Source organism: Littorina saxatilis, linkage group LG1, assembly GCF_037325665.1.
Source record: "Littorina saxatilis isolate snail1 linkage group LG1, US_GU_Lsax_2.0, whole genome shotgun sequence".
Classification (NCBI taxonomy): domain Eukaryota; kingdom Metazoa; phylum Mollusca; class Gastropoda; order Littorinimorpha; family Littorinidae; genus Littorina; species Littorina saxatilis.
In genome coordinates, this window is record NC_090245.1 from 11,994,793 (window position 1) to 12,015,659 (window position 20,867).

At 41.4% G+C, this 20,867-nt stretch overlaps 1 protein-coding gene across 2 annotated transcripts in view; it reads right to left on the reverse strand.

Annotated features, from left to right (window-relative positions):
* Positions 1–20,867, reverse strand: part of LOC138962139 (dynein axonemal heavy chain 5-like) — a 116,093-nt gene that overhangs the window by 39,187 nt on the left and 56,039 nt on the right. For both annotated transcript variants that reach the window (XM_070333859.1, XM_070333867.1), the window contains exons 38-48: positions 19,980–20,223; positions 10,881–11,158; positions 10,341–10,556; positions 9,448–9,678; positions 8,819–8,982; positions 6,316–6,438; positions 5,849–5,921; positions 5,278–5,531; positions 4,157–4,310; positions 3,488–3,652; positions 3,042–3,268 (exon numbers count right to left, since the gene is read on the reverse strand). In XM_070333859.1, the coding sequence (XP_070189960.1) occupies positions 3,042–3,268; positions 3,488–3,652; positions 4,157–4,310; positions 5,278–5,531; positions 5,849–5,921; positions 6,316–6,438; positions 8,819–8,982; positions 9,448–9,678; positions 10,341–10,556; positions 10,881–11,158; positions 19,980–20,223 (2,129 nt within the window). The remainder of the gene's footprint in view (positions 1–3,041; positions 3,269–3,487; positions 3,653–4,156; positions 4,311–5,277; positions 5,532–5,848; positions 5,922–6,315; positions 6,439–8,818; positions 8,983–9,447; positions 9,679–10,340; positions 10,557–10,880; positions 11,159–19,979; positions 20,224–20,867) is intronic.

The following is a 20,867-nucleotide window of genomic DNA, read 5'->3' on the forward strand; positions in this document are numbered from 1 at the left end:
GCCGGACTTTGGTATTGCATTTCAGCTTGGAGGCTTAAAAACTAATCAATGACTTTGGTCATTAAAAATCTAAAAAATTTAATTAAAATTATTTTTTTATAAAACGATCCAAACTTACGTTTATTGTATTCTTCATCATTTTCTGATTCCAAAAACATATAAATATGTTATATTCGGATTAAAAACAATCTCTGAAAATTAAAAAAATTAAAATTATGATTAAAATTAAATTTCCGAAATCGATTTAAAAACAATTTCATCTTATTCCTTGTCCGTTCCTGATTCCAAAAACATATAGATATGATATGATATGTTTGGATTAAAAACACGTTCAGAGAGTTAAAAAGAATAGAGATATAGAAAAGCGTGCTATCCTCCTCAGCGCAACCGCTACCGCGCTTTTCTGGATTGTTAATAATTTCACTGCCTTTGCCACGAGCGGTGGACAGACGATGCTACGAGTGTATGGTCTTGCGGAAAAAATGCAATGCGTTCAGTTTCATTCTGTGAGTTCGACTGAGCTTGACTAAATGTTGTATTTTCGCCTTACGCGACTTGGTTTTTTTTACCCGAACACACACCTATTCCGACCTGGAAAATGTACGAGGGTAATGTCTGAAGGTCATCGGTAGAACCGAGTGTTTGAAGTTTCACAGCTCTGGCTTCAGTACCATCCGCAAAACAAAACAAACAAGAAGGGCAAAGCCCATACGACTCACATGCTTGACCTCGACCTTTAGGGTAACTAAACCTAGCAATGACATCATACACTAAGAACTGCTTTACACATTTTTCCTACCAAAATACATGTGACCTTGACCCAAGGTCAAGGTCATCCAAGGTCATGCAACACAAAGCTGTTAATTCAAGACATAGGAAGTACAATGGTGCTTATTGGCTCTTTCTACCATGAGATATGGTCACTTTTAGTGGTTCACTACCTTATTTTGGTCACATTTCATAAGGGTCAAAGTGACCTTGACCTTGATCATATGTGACCAAATGTGTCTCATGATGAAAGCATAACATGTGCCCCACATAATTTTTAAGTTTGAAACAGTTATCTTCCATAGTTCAGGGTCAAGGTCACTTCAAAATATGTATACAATCCAACTTTGAAGAGCTCCTGTGACCTTGACCTTGAAGCAAGGTAAACCAAACTGGTATCAAAAGATGGGGCTTACTTTGCCCTATATATCATATGTAGGTGAGGTATTCAATCTCAAAAACTTCAGAGAAAATGTGAAAAATGTGAAAAATAGCTGTTTTTTAGGCAACATTTATGGCCCCTGCGACCTTGACCTTGAAGCAAGGTCAAGATGCTATGTATGTTTTTTGGGGCCTTGTCATCATACACCATCTTGCCAAATTTGGTACTGATAGGCTGAATAGTGTCCAAGAAATATCCAACGTTAAAGTTTTCCGGACGTCCGGACGTCCGGACGTCCGGACGGACGGACGGACGGACGGACGGATGACTCGGGTGAGTACATAGACTCACTTTTGCTTCGCATGTGAGTCAACAAGAAGGGCAAAGCCCATACGACTCACATGCTTGACCTTGACCTTTACATGACCTTGAACTTCAGGGTCAAGGTCAAATAACTAAACCTAGCAATGACATCATACACTAAGAACTGCTTTACACATTTTTCCTACCAAAATACATGTGACCAAGGTCAGGTCATCCAAGGTCATGCAACACAAAGCTGTTAATTCAAGACATAGGAAGTACAATGGTGCTTATTGGTTCTTTCTACCATGAGATATGGTCACTTTTAGTGGTTCACTACCTTATTTTGGTCACATTTCATAAGGGTCAAAGTGACCTTGACCTTGATCATATGTGACCAAATGTGTCTCATGATGAAAGCATAACATGTGCCCCACATAATTTTTTAAGTTTGAAACAGTTATCTTCCATAGTTCAGGGTCAAGGTTACTTCAAAATATGTATACAATCCAACTTTGAAGAGCTCCTGTGACCTTGAAGCAAGGTAAACCAAACTGGTATCAAAAGATGGGGCTTACTTTGCCCTATATATCATATATAGGTGAGGTATTCAATCTCAAAAACTTCAGAGAAAATGGGAAAAATGTGAAAAATAGCTGTTTTTTAGACAACATGTATGGCCCCTGCGACCTTGACCTTGAAGCAAGGTCAAGATGCTATGTATGTTTTTTGGGGCCTTGTCATCATACACCATCTTTCCAAATTTGGTACTGATAGACTGAATAGTGTCCAAGAAATATCCAACGTTAAAGTTTTCCGGACGGACGTCCGGACGTCGGGATGGACGGACGGACGGACGACTCGGGTGAGTACATAGACTCACTTTTGCTTCGCATGTGAGTCAAAAACCTTAAGATTGTTTCGTGTACGGTCAGCAAATCAGCCCAGCACTGCTAAGACTCTCCTGATAGCTCAAGTGAGGTCCTGTCTATATATATATCTACTAGATGAATACCCGCTTCGCCGGGAAGAAGTAGAGCCGGCGCACCGTACGCCGGCTTCGCCGCGTACCCGGCTTCGCCAGGTGAGTGGTGCACCGTACGCGATTGACGCCACACGAAGGAAGGGAGATAAACGCGCAAAACACTGGAGAAGATAAGGAGCGTTGTGGACAGTGACCTTCTAAAAATAGTAACGGGAATATGGATTCAGCGTTGTGGACAGTGACCTTCTAAAAATAGTAACGGGAATATGGATTGACGCCACACGAAGGAAGGGAGATAAACGCAAAACACTGGAGAAGATAAGGAAGAGTTACTGGGAATGGATGAACAGAAAAACCAAAATCGGTTCAGCGCTGCGCGCTGAGAGCACGTGTTGAAAATTTTCATCGACCAGATTGTGTCCGGGGTGTACCTGAATATGCCCACCAAATTTGAAGCAGATCCACCGAGAACTTTGGCCGTGCATCGCGAACACACACACACACACACACACACACACACACACACACAGACACACAGACACACAGACACTAGTCGTATATATATATAGATGGTAAAACAAAGTGAAAAACATGGACACCTACTTGGCGAAGTATTCAACACAACCCTCTGCCACGCCATCTTGAATGCTTCCCATTGACTCAATCAGTTGATGTTTGGTCTCCGCATTAGCCACAATGTCGAAGTCCCGCAAAAAGTGATCAGCCACAGCGATCAGAGCGTCCTTGGGCCAGCGTTGGAACCAGTCCATGGTACAGCCTGAGATCAGCCCTGGGAACTTGAGTGCCCTCTGTCGGAACTTCTCTCCCACCTTGAGTAGAACAAAAAAGTGTGGCGTTTTATATCGTTTGTACGGCTTTGCAACTGTTAACATTTTTACAGTTAAAACAAGATTGTTATTTTTGTGAACACTTACGCGTGAAGAGATCTTTTCAGTCTGTCACAGACTCACACATGTACGACTCACATAGACAGAGAGAGACAGACAAATGAACAACGGGTGCTCCCCACACTCTCAACCAAAACTCACAGGTGAGAAGCAGAGGGCCAAATGGAGGTTGATGCGCACTCTTGCCAAGTAATACTCCTTGAGGACCTCATTAGACGGGGGACGCTTGGGGAACTCCTTCTTCATCACAGGCACCAGGTTACCGATGATTTCATCCATCTCATCGCGAGCAAACAAGTTGGCAACCTACGGTCAAAACAAGCACATTCATTGTTCAAAACAGCATCCTCAAAATGTAAGTGCTTTATCAGACATTGGAACAATTAAGGGTACATGAAAAAGTCTAAACATTATCTATCGTTCCAAAATAATATACTAATACTGAGAAAAGAGCACAAAAAACAGCTCTGAAATTGTGTCTTGGAGCTCACAAAAAAGTCTGATTTCAGCCAAAAGTTTGAAGATTATCATGTGTGCTTTATGCAGCTGAAGTGTCAGTAATATAAGTAGAAGGATCCTTTAGCTTTTTCTTATCTTGAATACACTTTATTACTTGAATGATTGAAAATACGAAAAACTTTTCTTTCCCAAAATTTGACTAGGGGCTCCATGCACCTGGAGTTGATGGGCCCAGTAACTTTAATGTGGACAAAAAACATCACAAAAGGTGATTATCAGGATTAACCCTATCACAACTTTCTCTCAAGACTGTGGCAGACCATTTTTTGCATGTAAAATTGACATACTGACCACACCCGAGGACAGCATGTTGTTGAGGAACTCCAAGAAGCCTTCATCCTTGACCTCGCTGTCCGTGAAGATAAAGGTGATGCCATGACCATCTGCACCGGCCGTGCGATACAGGTATTTCAGGTCATCCAGCAGGTTGGTTACGCTGTAGGACCTATTGGTAGATGCGTGAAATAGAAGGCTTGATTGTAGTTTTGACTGATTTCAGATGCCCAAAATAGAAGGCTTGCTTGTAGTTTTGACCGTTTTCATATGTGTGAAATAGAAGGCTTATCTGTGGTTTTGACTGTTTCCAGATGCGCGAGAAAGAAGGCTTGTCTGTGGTTTTGACTGTTTTCGGATGCGCGAAATAGAATTAGGCTTGCGTGTGGTTTCGCTTTTAGTTTTGACTGCTTTCAGATGCGTGAAATAGAAGGCTTGATTGTAGTTTTGACTGATTTCAGATGCCCAAAATAGAAGGCTTGCTTGTAGTTTTGACCGTTGCCAGATACGTGCAATAGAAGGCTTGCTTGTAGTTTTGACTGTTTTCATATGTGTGAAATAGAAGGCTTATCTGTGGTTTTGACTGTTTCCAGATGCGCGAGAAAGAAGGCTTGTCTGTGGTTTTGACTGTTTTCGGATGCGCGAAATAGAATTAGGCTTGCGTGTGGTTTCGCTTTTAGTTTTGACTGCTTTCAGATGCGCGAAATAGAAGGCTTGCTTGTAGTTTTGACTTTTTTCAGATGCGCGAAATAGAAGACTTGCATGTGGTTTTGACAGTTGCCAGATACGTGAAATAGAAGGCTTGTCTGTGGTTTTGATTGTTTTCAGATGCGCAAAATAAAGGCTTGAATGTGGTTTTGACCGTTGCTATAGATACGTTAAAAAGAAGGTGTGTCTGTGGTTTTGACTGTGGTCAGATAAGTTAATAGGTAGAAGGTCTCTCTGTGATTTTGACTGTTGGCAGATGCGCGAAATAGAAGGCTTGTCTGGTTTTGACTATGGGCAGATATGTGGAACAGAATGTTTCTCCGTGGTTTTGACTTAACATTTCTACAATCTGTACTGGCTGACAAGGGGCAAAAGAGAACGAAAAAAAAGAAAATAAGGTCACTTGACATTTGGCAACTCTAGTAATTCACCTGGTGAGCGTGATTTGGAAGTACTTGTAGCCAGCGATGAAGGAGGCCAGGCGAGTAAGGGACTGCTTGCCAGAGCCACCCACCCCGACCAGCAGAGCGTGACCACGAGGGGTACGGATGATGCGGGAGATCTTCACCAGGTGGGTCATGCAATCCTCAAAGAACACAAGGTCCATCTGCCCCCCGCGGACGGCCTCGTTATACAGCCCCATGTACATTTTCAGACGTTTTTCCAAATCGGGAAGCCCAGAGACCTGAACGACGATCCAAAAATATTCACATTACTGTCCTTTCAGCGGAATGGTTTTCGTTTTTAGTCATTAAGCAGTCAAACCCATCTCCATCACATGTCAAAGACAATGTTTCCCAAACGTACACAGAATTGGTATTGATGTACAATCACCTTTGACAATTATTACAACCCGTCTGACAAAAGATGGAGAGTCTAGCATTAATCTATATCCTTCCTCTCGATACAATCAAGACTAGCAGCTAAGACAACTGACTACATTCATCAAATCCAAACTTCCAAGGCTTCCATCCCAGACAATGTCTCCAAAGCTTTACTCACAGGCTCATATATCTTTGGAGTGTCAAAATCCATGTCTTCTTCACCTTCTTCACCAGTTGGTTCTGCGGCGTCTCTGAAAGAGAAAGGAAGTGTTCAGAATGGTAAACATCTCATGGTATTTGAATCAAGTGTAACTGACATGAATCATTGTCTCATGCAACTTTACTCTAGCAAGAAATCTGCTTACGAAGATTTTCCAAGACCTATTCAGAGAAGAAGAGTATGTTTTAAGGTTGAAAAATGTTTTTTTTCCGTTAATTTGTTCCACTGTTGTTGTTGTTGTTGTTGTTGTTGTTGTTGTTGTTGTTGAGAGCAGCTTTTTTCTGATATATGAAAGCTTGTAAATGGAATAATACACTCATTGATTTAGACATGCTGCTCCATATTACCGTATTCAAGTTGTAACAAATAAATCTCCTTCAGGTACATGCAAGTCACAGTCTACTAAAAAAAAATAACACCCATACCTGAGGAAGTCCACAAAATATTTGAAAGGCTTGGTCATGTCTCCATAGGTTTCTCCCAGTTCCTCGTTTGTCACTCTCACCATGGTCTTCAGGAACCATCCCAGGTCGTCATAATTGACAAATCTTGACATAAAAGAACGACGTTGTTTACGATGCTCCTGTTCTTGTGTTTTGTTTTGTACTTGGCAGGTTTCACAGTATTGTGTTCAGCAATTTACTATTTACACACTCAAATTCTACAAAATAAATGTTGGCACACAATTCAAAGGACATGTTTTTCCAACAAAGTGAGTTTGTTACAACTAAAAACAGTAATTTTTTTTATAGTCCTGGTCCTTATTTATATCTAAAAACCAGGCGCAAAGCGGCATACCCTGAAAACGCAAAAAAAGCAATACGGTCATCCTATGCATGCATATAGCTCATATAGCCAAAACCGTTGAAGATAGAAAGACATTTATTGAACAAAAAATATGCCCCACATCATTCTTAACAAGTTTTGTTCTTGTATGTATATCAAAATATTGATTCTCAAATGAATGGTTTGAAAAAATACGACTTCCGGCAGACCTAGACCGTTTTGAAGGAAAAAACCGTCTTTTTTTTCAAACCATTCCTTGGCCATCAATATTTTCATATACATGTAAGACCAAAACGTGTTAAGACTGGTGTTGTGCATCTAGTTTGTTCAATAAATGTCTTTCTATCTTCAATGGTTTTGGCTAGATGAGGTAACAAGAGAAGGATATGGGCATTGGAATTACGTCAACATTTCGAGCATTGTCACAGATGAAACATTTACTGCAGGGTGCTCCTGATTAACAAACCGAGCAAAACTGAAAATTATTGAAGAGAAGACATGTCTGAACAGTTTATAAAGAGACAAGTTTGCAATCATTTGTAAACACCATTATTGTATGGAGGAGTAACTGTTCCCCTACCCCCTAAGAAGGTATTTCTGTCCGTCAACCACGTGAGCGATCGCCACAAATCGAGACATCACTCGCATTTCAGTTTGGACACACCGGCTGATTGCAAATGCACAGTACGTGTTTCGACACTGAAACGTGACGATTGAGCGTCAAAATAGTTTCTTAAAACAGTCGAAAATGGAGTTAAATGTGACTTCAACACTCAGTGGCGATCGTTAGAGTGGCGATTGTTACTAGACGGACACTAGAAAACCTCAGAAAATGTAATTACTTTGCGATTTTTTTAACTGAAAAACTGTTGCGGTCTTTTTCTGTCGAGCGCGAGCGTCAACGTAAAACAACGTGAGGTCACTTCCTCCCCAAACGGTTAGTTTTTGAATGAAAAGAAAAATGTGGCGATCGTTACATTGTTTAGACGGACTGGATCGCAACTTTGAAACTCGGGTCACCGTGCGTCGATCAAGGGCAAATTGACCTCGGCAACATTATAACTCACTTCAAGGGTGCACAAACTTGTATTTACAGTATACAAAATTAGGTAAACTTGTGTTTTTGTCCTGTGAAATCACAATTAGTTTCGATGCTCTTGATATCGCTATGCGGACGGACAGATCCGAATCCCCATACATTTTTTTTGCGGAGCTAGTATAAGTTAGAATTTGTGTTATGGATATCGATTGTTGTTGAAAAAACAATCATTTCAATGTGTTCTGGCACTCTCAACCACCACAGCATTGATACTTGTGCATGTGTGTGTTGGAATTTAGTTCTTTGTTTAGTGATGCTGTGGCAAAAGTAAATTCATCCGTCCGTATTTTGACGATCGCCACCATTCACACGCACATAAATAAACACATTATCAAAAATTTCAACTTTTATTTTCAAAAAAGTATTTAAACAACAACTAGTTTGCATGTTAATACAACAAATACAGCAGATTCTCACAGATATGGATTTAAAAGACTAAGCAAATCTGAGACTATCAAAATGGCCTAATACCATGAAACCTGCCACTTCCATATAGGGGCCTATGACTGATTTTCTTCAAATGTGCACAACATTTACTTTTTCAAACATCTGAGTAATGGTATCAACAGAGAAAAGAAAAGATTTTTCATAAGTTAATGAACTGTGTGCGAAGTTGAAATTATTGCCAAACTTGCAAAATGGTGCAGGATTTTACTGACGGAAGATGTGAATTAAGCTCTATTTCGACAGATTTCTAGAGCTCCCAAGTTCACTGTCTCTTTTTGTTGATAGCGGTTTTATTAACAGCGGCCCGTTTGTTAACCAAGAGTAATACCAGCCACGACGGACAATCTACTACCATTCTACAAATTCAAATCTGCTAGCAACACAAACAGGGGACACAAGCTGATCAGAGCGTGAAACTTAAAAGAGAAAACAGTAAGGAGCGAGACAAAATTCGATCATCTATCGCCAACCTATAGAAACAAAGCTCCTATCAACGCAAACAGGGGGCACACTCTGAATTGAGCTTGCAACTTGAACATAAAATCTAGCTTTTTACAAGCTAGCGTTGAAACCCAGGAATATAAAGCTGAAAATACCTGTCAGCGATGACTCGGCAGCACTCGTGTTTCCAGAGATACATGACGGTTTTTTCATCCGTGATGACGGAAGAAATGGTGTTGAGCATGCCTTGCCAGATACGCGACAGATCACGCAAGTTGAAGATGTAGTGGAACTTGGCCGGAGTTGGCAACATTTTGATCTGATCAGCATAAGGAAATTGCAAAGTAGAAATTATGATGGCTCCATGCACAGGCACTCGTCACGAGCGGGTCGGGATCAAAGTGGGCGGGGCCTGTGCGCTCTCAAGACTACTACTATTACAAAAAGACCCCCCGTCCATCACAAGTGACAGCCAAGACATAGGCCACGCCCACCTCGTGACGAGTGCCTGTGGCTCCATGGTATATAAGTATCATAACTACGATACGAACAGGTGAAATTATAAATGTAGTACAATGACACTCAAGACTCAGGAATATTTCAGGCCTAAGGCCATAACATTTTAATAGGGTGACGCACCACAAAATATAGAAACGAAGGGGAAAATGCTCAAGAAAATAAAATCAGAGACATTGTTATCACAAAACTTATCGTCACACACAGACCGGCGAACAAAAAGACAGACAGACAGATGCAAAGTCAGACGGGCACACATACACTATACCTTGGTGAGCTGCCAGAATTTTCGTGTGAGAGGTACAAGCTTTTTGATCAGAGCCCGAACAGGGGCAGTAAAGTCCCGCTCTTCACAGAAGTACCCAGTACCAATGACAGAGAAGATCTTGTCAATGGAGGTGTTGGAGGGCAGAGTGCAGTTGTAGATGACGAACTGTCGTTTCAGACGCTGAGGGATGTCGTTACGACCGCCTCCAGGCTGAATCATGGCAGCCACGAACTGTCGACAAATGTTAAATCTCAAATACATTTTCAGTTGATTTAATAAGGTCCAAAGAGGGGCAACACAAACAGGCCATGTTTTGGCCATGTCTGGCAATCAACGACCCATCCAGTGGTCTGTTCTTAAAGTCCCCAATACACTACATTGGGGTGTGCACGTTAAAGATCCCACGATTGACAAAAGGGTCTTTCCTGGCAAAATTGTATAGGCATAGATAAAAATGTCCACCAAATACCCGTTTGACTTGGAATAATAGGCCGTGAAAGGTGAATGTTCGCCTAATAGGCTTGAAGTTTGCTGGTCGATGTGAATGCGTTATATATTGTGTGTAAAAAATGTCTGTTTGTCTGTCTGTCTGTAAAAAAATCCATTTCAAACGGCAGAAATTAATATGTAAAGCGCGGAGAGCACAGTTGTGGTTCGCACTATATAAGCTCCCCATAATAATAATAATAAATAATACCAGGTTCACAAAGTCAGGACAAATTCAGTGCCATGTCTTGCCGTGCAATATTCTTTATGGACAAGTCACTCAAGGATTAAACTCGTTTTAAAACACCTCACACTGCACAAGCATGATAACTGCGTGAGCAATGTACCACTCATGAGAAAAGGAGGAATACAGTAATCAAACATGTACGCTAAATACAGCCGATTACCTGCACGTCAGCAATTGTAGTGAAGTCTCCGGGTTTCTCCAGACTGTAGAACCCCCCATTCTCCATCAGCTGTCTGACGATCTCGTTCGCGATTTGGTCACCCCACTCGCTGATGACAGGCATGTTGATGTCGTCGATGAAGACTGTCATCTTCTTGCCGGCAGGAGGGCCGAATGTCGAGCCAACACGCTTGTCCACGTAGCTCTCTAAGGTCCTCTGGAAACAAGCCCAAGATAACAGTATGCCTGCTGCTGGAGAATTGTGTTCGCCGATCAAAATTGGTTTCTCTTTCCATGCATGTCTGCTTGTCTCTCTCTCTCCCTTCTTCCCTTCCTCCCTCTCTCTCTCTCTCTTACACACAGACGCACACACACACACGCACACAGGCATACATACCAGCTCTTACACACCCATATACAGTGAGAAAGACAAGCAAACGCATACATAACCCCAGCCCCCACACTAACCCGGACACACACACACACACACACACACACACACACACACACACACATACACACACACACACAGACCCCCTACCTGGAAGAGCAGAGGGGTGGTTGCCGAAGAGAAGTTCATAGTCTGAGAAATGTGGTACTCGGGGTCGAAACCCTCCGTGGACTTGTTGATCATGACAGTCTTGGCTGTGCCCTGTTCGCCGATGAGGAGCACGGCCAGCCCCTGCTTGGCGATGGTTTGGATCAGGAACTCTGTTCTGGCGTTATCCACGTTGGGCACCAGGATGGAGGTATATTCTGGCTCGTAGTCTGTCGGGTAAGTGTAGTCTGTCACGCGTTCGTTCCAGTGCTTCCAGGCGCCTGTTAAACAGATAGTTTGTCTAAAATTCAGCACATACGTTAAAACTTCGCACTTGTATTTTTATTTAACCCAAGAAACGTTTTTCTGATCCAATATCAAAGCTTAAGTGACACATCTTGTACCGTAAACAAATACTTATTTTATGTGTCTTACTTACACGATGGACTCTTAACACGCTTGTCAACGTAGTAGTAGTCTTACACGATGGACTCTGACACAATTGTCAACGTAAAAGCCTACATTGTGGAGTCTTAACACGCTTATCAATGTAGAAGCCTACACGATTGACTCTTAACACGCTTGCCAACGTAGACGTCTACATGCTTGACTCTTTTTATGCTTGTCAACTTTGTAGTCACACATGATAAAGTGACTACTACCATGATTGTCAATGCAGTAGTCGCAGATGAAAGACTCTAACCAAGCCGTCAGTGGATAGTGAACTCTTACCATGCTTAAAGACATCCGACACCGATTAAACAACCATCAAAAATCGCTAATTTTTTGCCTGATGTATGTTTAAAGTCTGATAAAACAAATGTGTTAAAACCAGAGAAATAGATCGTAGCGTTGTTAGGATACAGCCTCCTGAATATGTTGACTTTTCACGTTTTTTGTGTAAATCAGGGTAGACTATTGGATATGGTATCTAACCGATTAATTAAATCACAACTACTTGTTTTTGTGTGTGGCATAAATACCGACTTTGTGCACATAAAACTCATGGTTTTTGTTATGAATAAGTGTTACCATTCTTTGTGAAATGGCTAATATTCGTTAATGTACATGACGTTTTACGTGCTAAAATTAGACCAGCTGCTCACTTCAACTGAATATATTATTTTGCTAATAGAACCATTACATTTTCCAGAAAAGTTGACATAAAACAAACCTGGGTCTACACAATAAGATATCAAAAAGGAATAACAAGAAGGGCAAAGCCCATACGACTCACATGCTTGACCTTGACCTTTACATGACCTTGACCTTCAGGTCAAATAACTAAACCTAGCAATGACATCATACACTAAGAACTGCTTTACACATTTTTCCTACCAAAATACATGTGACCTTGACCCAAGGTCAAGGTCATCCAAGGTCATGCAACACAAAGCTGTTAATTCAAGACATAGGAAGTACAATGGTGCTTATTGGCTCTTTCTACCATGAGATATGGTCACTATTAGTGGTTCACTACCTTATTTTGGTCACATTTCATAAGGGTCAAAGTGACCTTGACCTTGATCATATGTGACCAAATGTGTCTCATGATGAAAGCATAACATGTGCCCCACATAATTTTTAAGTTTGAAACAGTTATCTTCCATAGTTCAGGGTCAAGGTCACTTCAAAATATGTATACAATCCAACTTTGAAGAGCTCCTGTGACCTTGACCTTGAAGCAAGGTAAACCAAACTGGTATCAAAAGATGGGGCTTACTTTGTCCTATATATCATATATAGGTGAGGTATTCAATCTCAAAAACTTCAGAGAAAATGTGAAAAATGTGAAAAATAGCTGTTTTTTAGACAACATTTATGGCCCCTGCGACCTTGACCTTGAAGCAAGGTCAAGATGCTATGTATGTTTTTTGGGGCCTTGTCATCATACACCATCTTGCCAAATTTGGTACTGATAGACTGAATAGTGTCCAAGAAATATCCAACGTTAAAGTTTTCCGGACGGCCGGACGGACGGACGGACGACTCGGGTGAGTACATAGACTCACTTTTGCTTCGCATGTGAGTCAAAAATCGATTGTAAAATTTTTGCACAAGTTTACAAAACGTAACCCTAACCCCATTTTGAATTTTGGTACAAAGAAAGGTAAACATTATGACACTCGTTGCAAATGAAAAATATTGTTAAATCTAATGATTTTTTTCCTGTTATATGTTCAGTGCGTGTTACATCAAATTAATATTGTAAGGCCTCTGTCCGTGTTTGCGTCCGTCCGTCAGTCTGTTCGTCCGTCCGTCCGTCTATTCGTTACACTTTTGACCGCTAATAAGAGAGAGAAAGACACTTGACGCCCACATCAACTCACTCTGCAGAACCGCCTTTCTTGAAATGCGGAGGATTAGCCAAATCAGACACCTTCTTTCCCTCGACGCAACCAAGACACTGGTTTCGGCTTTTATTTTGTCGAGACTGGATTACTGCAACTCGCTCCTAGCCGGCCTCCCAGACACCAAGCTAGACCGCCTACAGCGCATCATGAACAATGCAGCACGTCTTGTGCTGCGCAAGCGCAAGCGCGACGATGTCACCCCTCTCCTCGTGACCCTTCACTGGCTACCAATCAAAGCACGCATAACATATAAAATAGCTACCCTGTGTTACCGTAGCCTTCACGACGACTCTGCCACTTCTTACCTGTCTCCGCTCTTAAAGCCACACGTCCCCACACGCAACCTCAGATCCGCTGACGCAGGGCACCTTGTTGTCCCACGCATCAAACTGAACGCTTTCGGCAAGCGCGCCTTTATCTACACAGCTCCCTCTATTTGGAACTCTCTGCCCATGTCTGTCCGCCTTTCTACCTCTCTCCTTTCCTTCAAGTCCTCTCTAAAAACACACCTCTTCCGGCAATACTTCAACGCCTAGCCTGTTCAGTATCTGCCACATTGAGGAGAGGGGTCACTTGCCATCGTAGCGCGCTGTGGACCGGCTGGGGACGGGTTGCTATTTCATGTGCCTGTTTCCTTGTTTATTTCCGTGGTTTTTATATTTAGTCAAGTTTTGACTAAATATTTTAACATCGAGGGGGAATCGAAACGAGGGTCGTGGTGTATGTGCGTGTGTCTGTGTGTCTGTGTGTCTGTGTGTCTGTGTGTCTGTGTGTAGAGCGATTCAGACTAAACTACTGGACCGATCTTTATGAAATTTGACATGAGAGTTCCTGGGTATGAAATCCCCATACGTTTTTTTCATTTTTTTTATAAATGTCTTTGATGACGTCATATCCGGCTTTTCGTGAAAGTTGAGGCGGCACTGTCACGCCCTCATTTTTCAACCAAATTGGTTGAAATTTTGGTCAAGTAATCTTCGACGAAGCCCGGGGTTCGGTATTGCATTTCAGCTTGGTGGCTTAAAAATTAATTAATGACTTTGGTCATTAAAAATCTGAAAATTGTAAAAAAAAATAAAAATTTATAAAACGATCCAAATTTACGTTTATCTTATTCTCCATCATTTGCTGATTCCAAAAACATATAAATATGTTATATTCGGATTAAAAACAAGCTCTGAAAATTAAATATATAAAAATTATTATCAAAATTAAATTGTCCAAATCAATTTAAAAACACTTTCATCTTATTCCTTGTCGGTTCCTGATTCCAAAAACATATAGATATGATATGTTTGGATTAAAAACACGCTCAGAAAGTTAAAACAAAGAGAGGTACAGAAAAGCGTGCTATCCTTCTTAGCGCAACTACTACCCCGCTCTTCTTGTCAATTTCACTGCCTTTGCCATGAGCGGTGGACTGACGATGCTGAAAAATGGCATTGCGTTCAGTTTCATTCTGTGAGTTCGACAGCTACTTGACTAAATATTGTATTTTCGCCTTACGCGACTTGTTTTCCTTGTACGTGCGCGCGATAGCTGTCGCGGTGTATGAGTGCGACTACACGTGCCTTGGCGTGTGTGTGCGAGTGTGCGAGGGCTGTATTTTGTATATTGATTATTTGATACATGTATAAATGTGTCTCCAGGAATATGTTTTGTTTTAATCTTGTGTCGATACTATTTAGTTCTGCCTCGTTATTAGCCATTGAGTATAACTGTTTTATCATCATTGCTTTGTTGTTGTTCTTTAGCCATTTACGTTGAATGACTTGTTATACATTGACATTGATAGTTTTATTCTTCTTCTTCTTCGTCGTTCGCTAGTTAGTTTTTATCATAAGAACCTTTTCTAATTCCTATTAACTCGATGTTCTTTAACTATAGTTAAACATAAATGCATATATTGTAAAGCAGTATGCATTGTTAGAGGATTTTTTAGTAGCAGTGTTTAAATGTCGAAGCTGCTTTTCCCATTTTTACCCAAGAGACCGACTGTATATTGTGTTATTGTATTTGTCAGACTTGATTGTACCAAGTCCCTACACATGTTGTAATGCGCTTAGAGCCAAATATTTTTGTTTTTTGTAAGGGATAGGCGCAATATAAATACACTTTATTATTATTATTATTATTATTATTATTATTATTATTATTATTAATAACTCCTGTGTTTATGGGCCCGTTGTCTTCAAATTTGGAATGACATATACCATTGTTATGGCATATCTGTGGTTACCATTTCTAGCCAATCGCTTCGCGAATACCGAGGTTTCACACGGTTTAGCGCTCACACGTCATTTCCTTTGCCTATACCTCCAGCGTTTCTTGACCGATTCACCACCAATTTTGTGTGAATGTGGATATGCTGACGCTTAAACCTGGTACAACACTTCAAAAACATCGTTTCTTAGTAGATGGAGTTCTAACTGAAACAAAGCATGGGTGACCGCTTTATCGCTGAGCGCAGCGAGAGATTTTAGACCCAAGCAGTGTTCCATAGCAGCGTACGGATAGCCCTAGAAATTAGAGCGCTTAGTTTCACGCCAGCGTAAGGCGTTCGACTTATCAGGGCGACATTATTATTTAAGTTATTGAGACATCCCAGTGCACTAAGGGATTTATAGAGCAAATCGAGAAAATTCATTATTGAACGAAGGGCATAGCGCTGAGTTCAATAATTATTTTCGAGATTTGCTCTATAAATCCCTTAGTGCACTGGGATTGTTTCAATAACGATATTGTCAGTACCGCCAGAGAAAAAAGAAGATTCAAAGCGCACATTTTGCAACGCGCATTTGGATAGGCGTAACTGTGTGGTCAGGTTTGTGTCAGATCTACTTTTGTGTGGGCTGTCTCAAGTGTGTCGTGCTTTCGTCACACGCAAACTCTTGTTTTAATTTCTGTTGGTAAATTCCAATGTAGCGTTAAGCTAAAAAGTTATGATCTTTCATAGAGACCTCATTTAAACTCAGAGAAAGGACTGTGCTCTTAGTTATTTGCGATTCGAAACTTTCATCGAGCTTCGACAGATTGACTGTGCAGAGTGTTGCCCCTTGCCAAGGTCGACGGTAAGCACATTTTCAAAATAAATGTGGCATGTTTCTCGTGTGGTATCTTCACTCATCGGGGAGTCTGGAACTAAATATGAACGGTAAGAATGCTCTGAACCCTTCACGTATTATATCCCCATCGTTTTATCGTTCACATTTGCCCAACATGTTAATTTGCTGAGCGGGATTTATGTCGTCTGCTATGCTATGGCAATCGAACCACTGCACCGAGTCTCATTTCAAAAACAAAAATTGCTCGTCACGTTGCATTGAGTCTGCACGCATGAGGCAGGCTGGTAATAAGTCTTATATATGGTAAGAAAGTTCTAAACCCTACACGTTTTCGATTCCGACTGTTCTTGCCTTGAAATAATAATTCGGAAAACATTCATTTACTGAACAGATGCAGTCGTATTTCAGTGTAGTCTGCTACGTGCTGATCTAGCTGCTAATGCTATGTTATCGGAATAACACTTGTGTTTTCTGTTTATTGTATAGCCTACTAACTCATCATTTGGTAATGTGGATAATAAGCTACATGCCACTAACATGGCATAATTATGAGAGGAATCTTCGCAAGTCGAAACTGAACAATTAGACACAGCGGGTTCTATTTTTAGATCAGTGGCAACTGTGCCACAGGCACATGCAATCTGTCAGAAAAAAACCACTTCTGCTTTAATTGAGAAGCAGGAAATTTATGGTCATAATCATTGGTATTGGGGAGAATATAAGCTACATGTCAATAATTAATTCTGGGGATGAGAGTACACTCTCGCTTAGGCAAAGGGCGGAAGTTTTAGCGCATCGCCATTAGCCAATCAACTGGTTCACATCAGTCATGTGACACCAGTACTTACTGACAATTATCATTATCTTTATATTTCTTGAGACATCACCGTGCGCTAAGAGATTTATTGAGCAAACCGAGAAAATACATTATTGAACGAAGCGCGTAGCGATGAGTTCAATAATCATGTGTGACATTTGCTCGAAGAGGAAACCATCATAACTTTCTATTTCGAGATCGGACTGTTGTTGTGTGGTCCGTGTGACCTCAGGCTCTTCAGCTCCGCGTTTATCGGTCATGTCATCTTCATCATGTCTTACCAGTTTAATGTTTGGTTTTCAGTGACCAGGATCTTTTTTTCTCCTTCGCTTATTTGCTTGGGAACAATAGGAAAACTATTTCTTATGTAAGACTTCTTACCTGTGTTCGGGTTTAAAGAAACACAACGAAACTGCAGACACGCAGACATACAGACACGCTACACACACAGACACACAGACACAGACACACAGACACACAGACACAGACACACACACCTGCAAACACAGAAAGAACACGCACTCACAAGTTCAACCACGCACAAAGAATGAAAGATTCTTGGCAAGCATAGGATTCCATTCTTACGGCTGCGGTGCGGCTCCGGCTCCGGCGACGGCAACGGCATCCGGCTCTGGCGAGAAAAACGCATCGTCGTGAACCGTATATAACGGCGACGTCGTCCGGATATGTTCTCTTCCCGCCAATGCCGCCATTACAGGGGCGGATCAGTTGCTTTGTAAGGGGGGGTGCACTTTGAATCGAAAGAGAATGTGATGGGCGCGAAGCGCCCGAATTTGCTAGGGGGGTAAACAATTTGGCCCAAAGAAGCAAAATGGTGCCATCTGGTGCCATTTGAACTTAGAAATGGTCATAGAATCAGCTTTCCAAATTTAAAACAAAAAAATTTGTTGCTGGAGGGGGGGGTGCACCTGCACCCTGTGCACACCCCCCTCGTCCGCCCCAGGCCAATGCCGCCATGGCTCCACATTGGTCTCGTCTCATACAAAATACCCGACGGCGTCCGGCGACGGCAGTCCAGAAAGCCACATGGAGCTTTCTTGAAAAAACGCACGCACGCCGGGCCGTCGCCGTCGCCGTACCGCACCCGTGTGAATGGGGTCATCCCTTCTTTCATCAATGTTTTTCAAATTGCCGTCGCCGCTGCCGTCGCCGGAGCCGCACCGCAGCCGTAAGAATGGAATCCTAGCTCTGATGGACTTTCTTTTACGTGTTCCGTGACGTTATTGTAGGTTTGACGTCATAATGACAGAGGAGCGAAAGAAAAAGACGAAGGAAACGAGGGCAAGCAAACTCATTTGTTTTAGAGGATCATGAAAACAGGGGGAGGTAATATGGCAATCCGAATGGTGCAAAAGTCCCTTTTAGCTCTTGATGTCTAAATAACACATTATTTAGCTAAATAACGCGTTATTTAGCTAAACAATGCTTTATTTAGCTATATCATGCATTATTTAGCTAAATAATGCATTGTTTAAATTAAACAATGCATTATTTACAGATACAGAAAAAAGAGAGCCCAGAGCACTAAATAATGCATTGTTTAGCATAAATAAGAGATTGTGTTTGTAAATAACTCATTATTTATAAATAATTACGCGTTTTCTCTAAACAATATATTATATGTAAATAAAGTGTTATTTAAATAAATAAAATATTATTTAGATAAATAAAATATTATTTATCTAAATAAAATATTATTTAGATAAATAAAATATTATATGTAAATAAAATATTATTTATCTAAATAAAATATTATTTATCTAAATAAAATATTATTTAGATAAATAATTTATTATTTAGATAAATAATTTATTATTTAGATAAATAATTTATTATTTACTGTTTTTGCCTTGAAATAGTATTATTACACTAAATAATGCTTTATATAGCTATATAATAGGTTTCCGCTATATAATTCATGATTTGGTAAATAATACATTATATACCGTAAATAAAATATTATATACCGTAAACAATTCATTGTTTAGCGCATCGCGAAGCCGTTTTTTCTCTTGTTGTTTTTTTCCACGTGTTTCCGTGGATCCACGAGAGCTCTGTTGATTCTCAAACTGACCAATCAGACAACTAGCATCTGTACACAAGCAGTGGAGCAGACGGCGGACTCTTACCTTGCGTTTCAACACACACAGTTCTACACGGTGAATTCTTAGCATGCTTGTCATCTAAGCAGTGGAGCAGACGGAGGACTCTTACCTTGCGTTTCAACACACACAGTTCTACACGGTGAATTCTTACCATGCTTGTCATCTAAGCAGTGGAGCAGACGGAGGACTCTTACCTTGCGTTTCAACGTACAGTCGTACACGGTGAATTCTTAGCATGCTTGTCATCTAAGCAGTGGAGCAGACGGCGGACTCTTACCTTGCGTTTCAACACACACAGTTCTACACGGTGAATTCTTAGCATGCTTGTCATCTAAGCAGTGGAGCAGACGGCGGACTCTTACCTTGCGTTTCAACACACACAGTTCTACACGGTGAATTCTTACCATGCTTGTCATCTAAGCAGTGGAGCAGACGGAGGACTCTTACCTTGCGTTTCAACATACAGCCGTACTCGGTGAATTCTTAGCATGCTTGTCATCTAAGCAGTGTTGCAGACGGCGGACTCTTACCTTGCGTTTCAACACACACAGTTCTACACGGTGAATTCTTAGCATGCTTGTCATCTAAGCAGTGTTGCAGACGGCGGACTCTTACCTTGCGTTTCAACGTACAGTCGTACACGGTGAATTCTTAGCATGCTTGTCATCTAAGCAGTGGAGCAGACGGCGGAATCTTACCTTGCGTTTCAACGTATACAGTCCTACACGGTGAATTCTTACCGTGCTTGTCAACGTAGTAGTCGTACATGGTGGCGTCTTGGTCCTGCAGTTTGGGCAGATCCAGGAGGAAGTCCATGCTGGTGCGGATGAAGACCTCCAGCTTGGCGCGGTCGTCCAGCTCCAGGAAGGCGCCCACGCTCCACATGATAGTGAAGATGTACAGGCGCTCGTAATGAGTCGGAGTCATCGGGACGTAGTCCTTGTCTTCCTTGTCTGGGATCATTCCTTGCAACAACCGTGTTGCCTGTATTCAACAAAGAAGGGGAAAAGATTTACCAACACCACTGAGGATGCAACGCACGATACTGCTTAAGGACTGCAGGAAAATTAGAGCAGAGGGGAAGATGCAGGCCCGTGTGATTGAGAAGGGGGTGACAATTGTGCTTCAGACGAGAAAGACGTCAACTGAGCCTTGGAAGACGAAGATTGACTGAATGGGACGGATTCGGTGAATCGGTGACTGTCGCCGTGTTTTGATTGTGTTTGGTGGTTTTTCCTCTTTTCTTCTGATTGAAGTGCGGTTTTCTTTGTTCTGTGTGAAGCGGAACTCGATGATGTTGTGTTGATTTGTTTTATTTTGAAAATTATGTTCATTAGCCATTGTTTTTGCGCTCTAAGACAGTTAGATTCTCGTCTTTGGCGGCTAGACTAGCAGTCGACGCGGCATACAAAACTGACATTGACCTTGTCGCTGAATGGTTGAAAACGACCTTGAACTTATGGGAAAGCTTCAGTCTGATTGGTGGAGGCTGAATTGACCTTTGTGGATTGTGAGGGGAAGTCACTCCGATGTATTATTGTGTGCCGAAGTGAAAACGTTCATGAACTTTGGATTTGCGGTTTGGAACGGGCAGATAGTAGCCGGAATTTAGTTTCTACTTGTTAAAA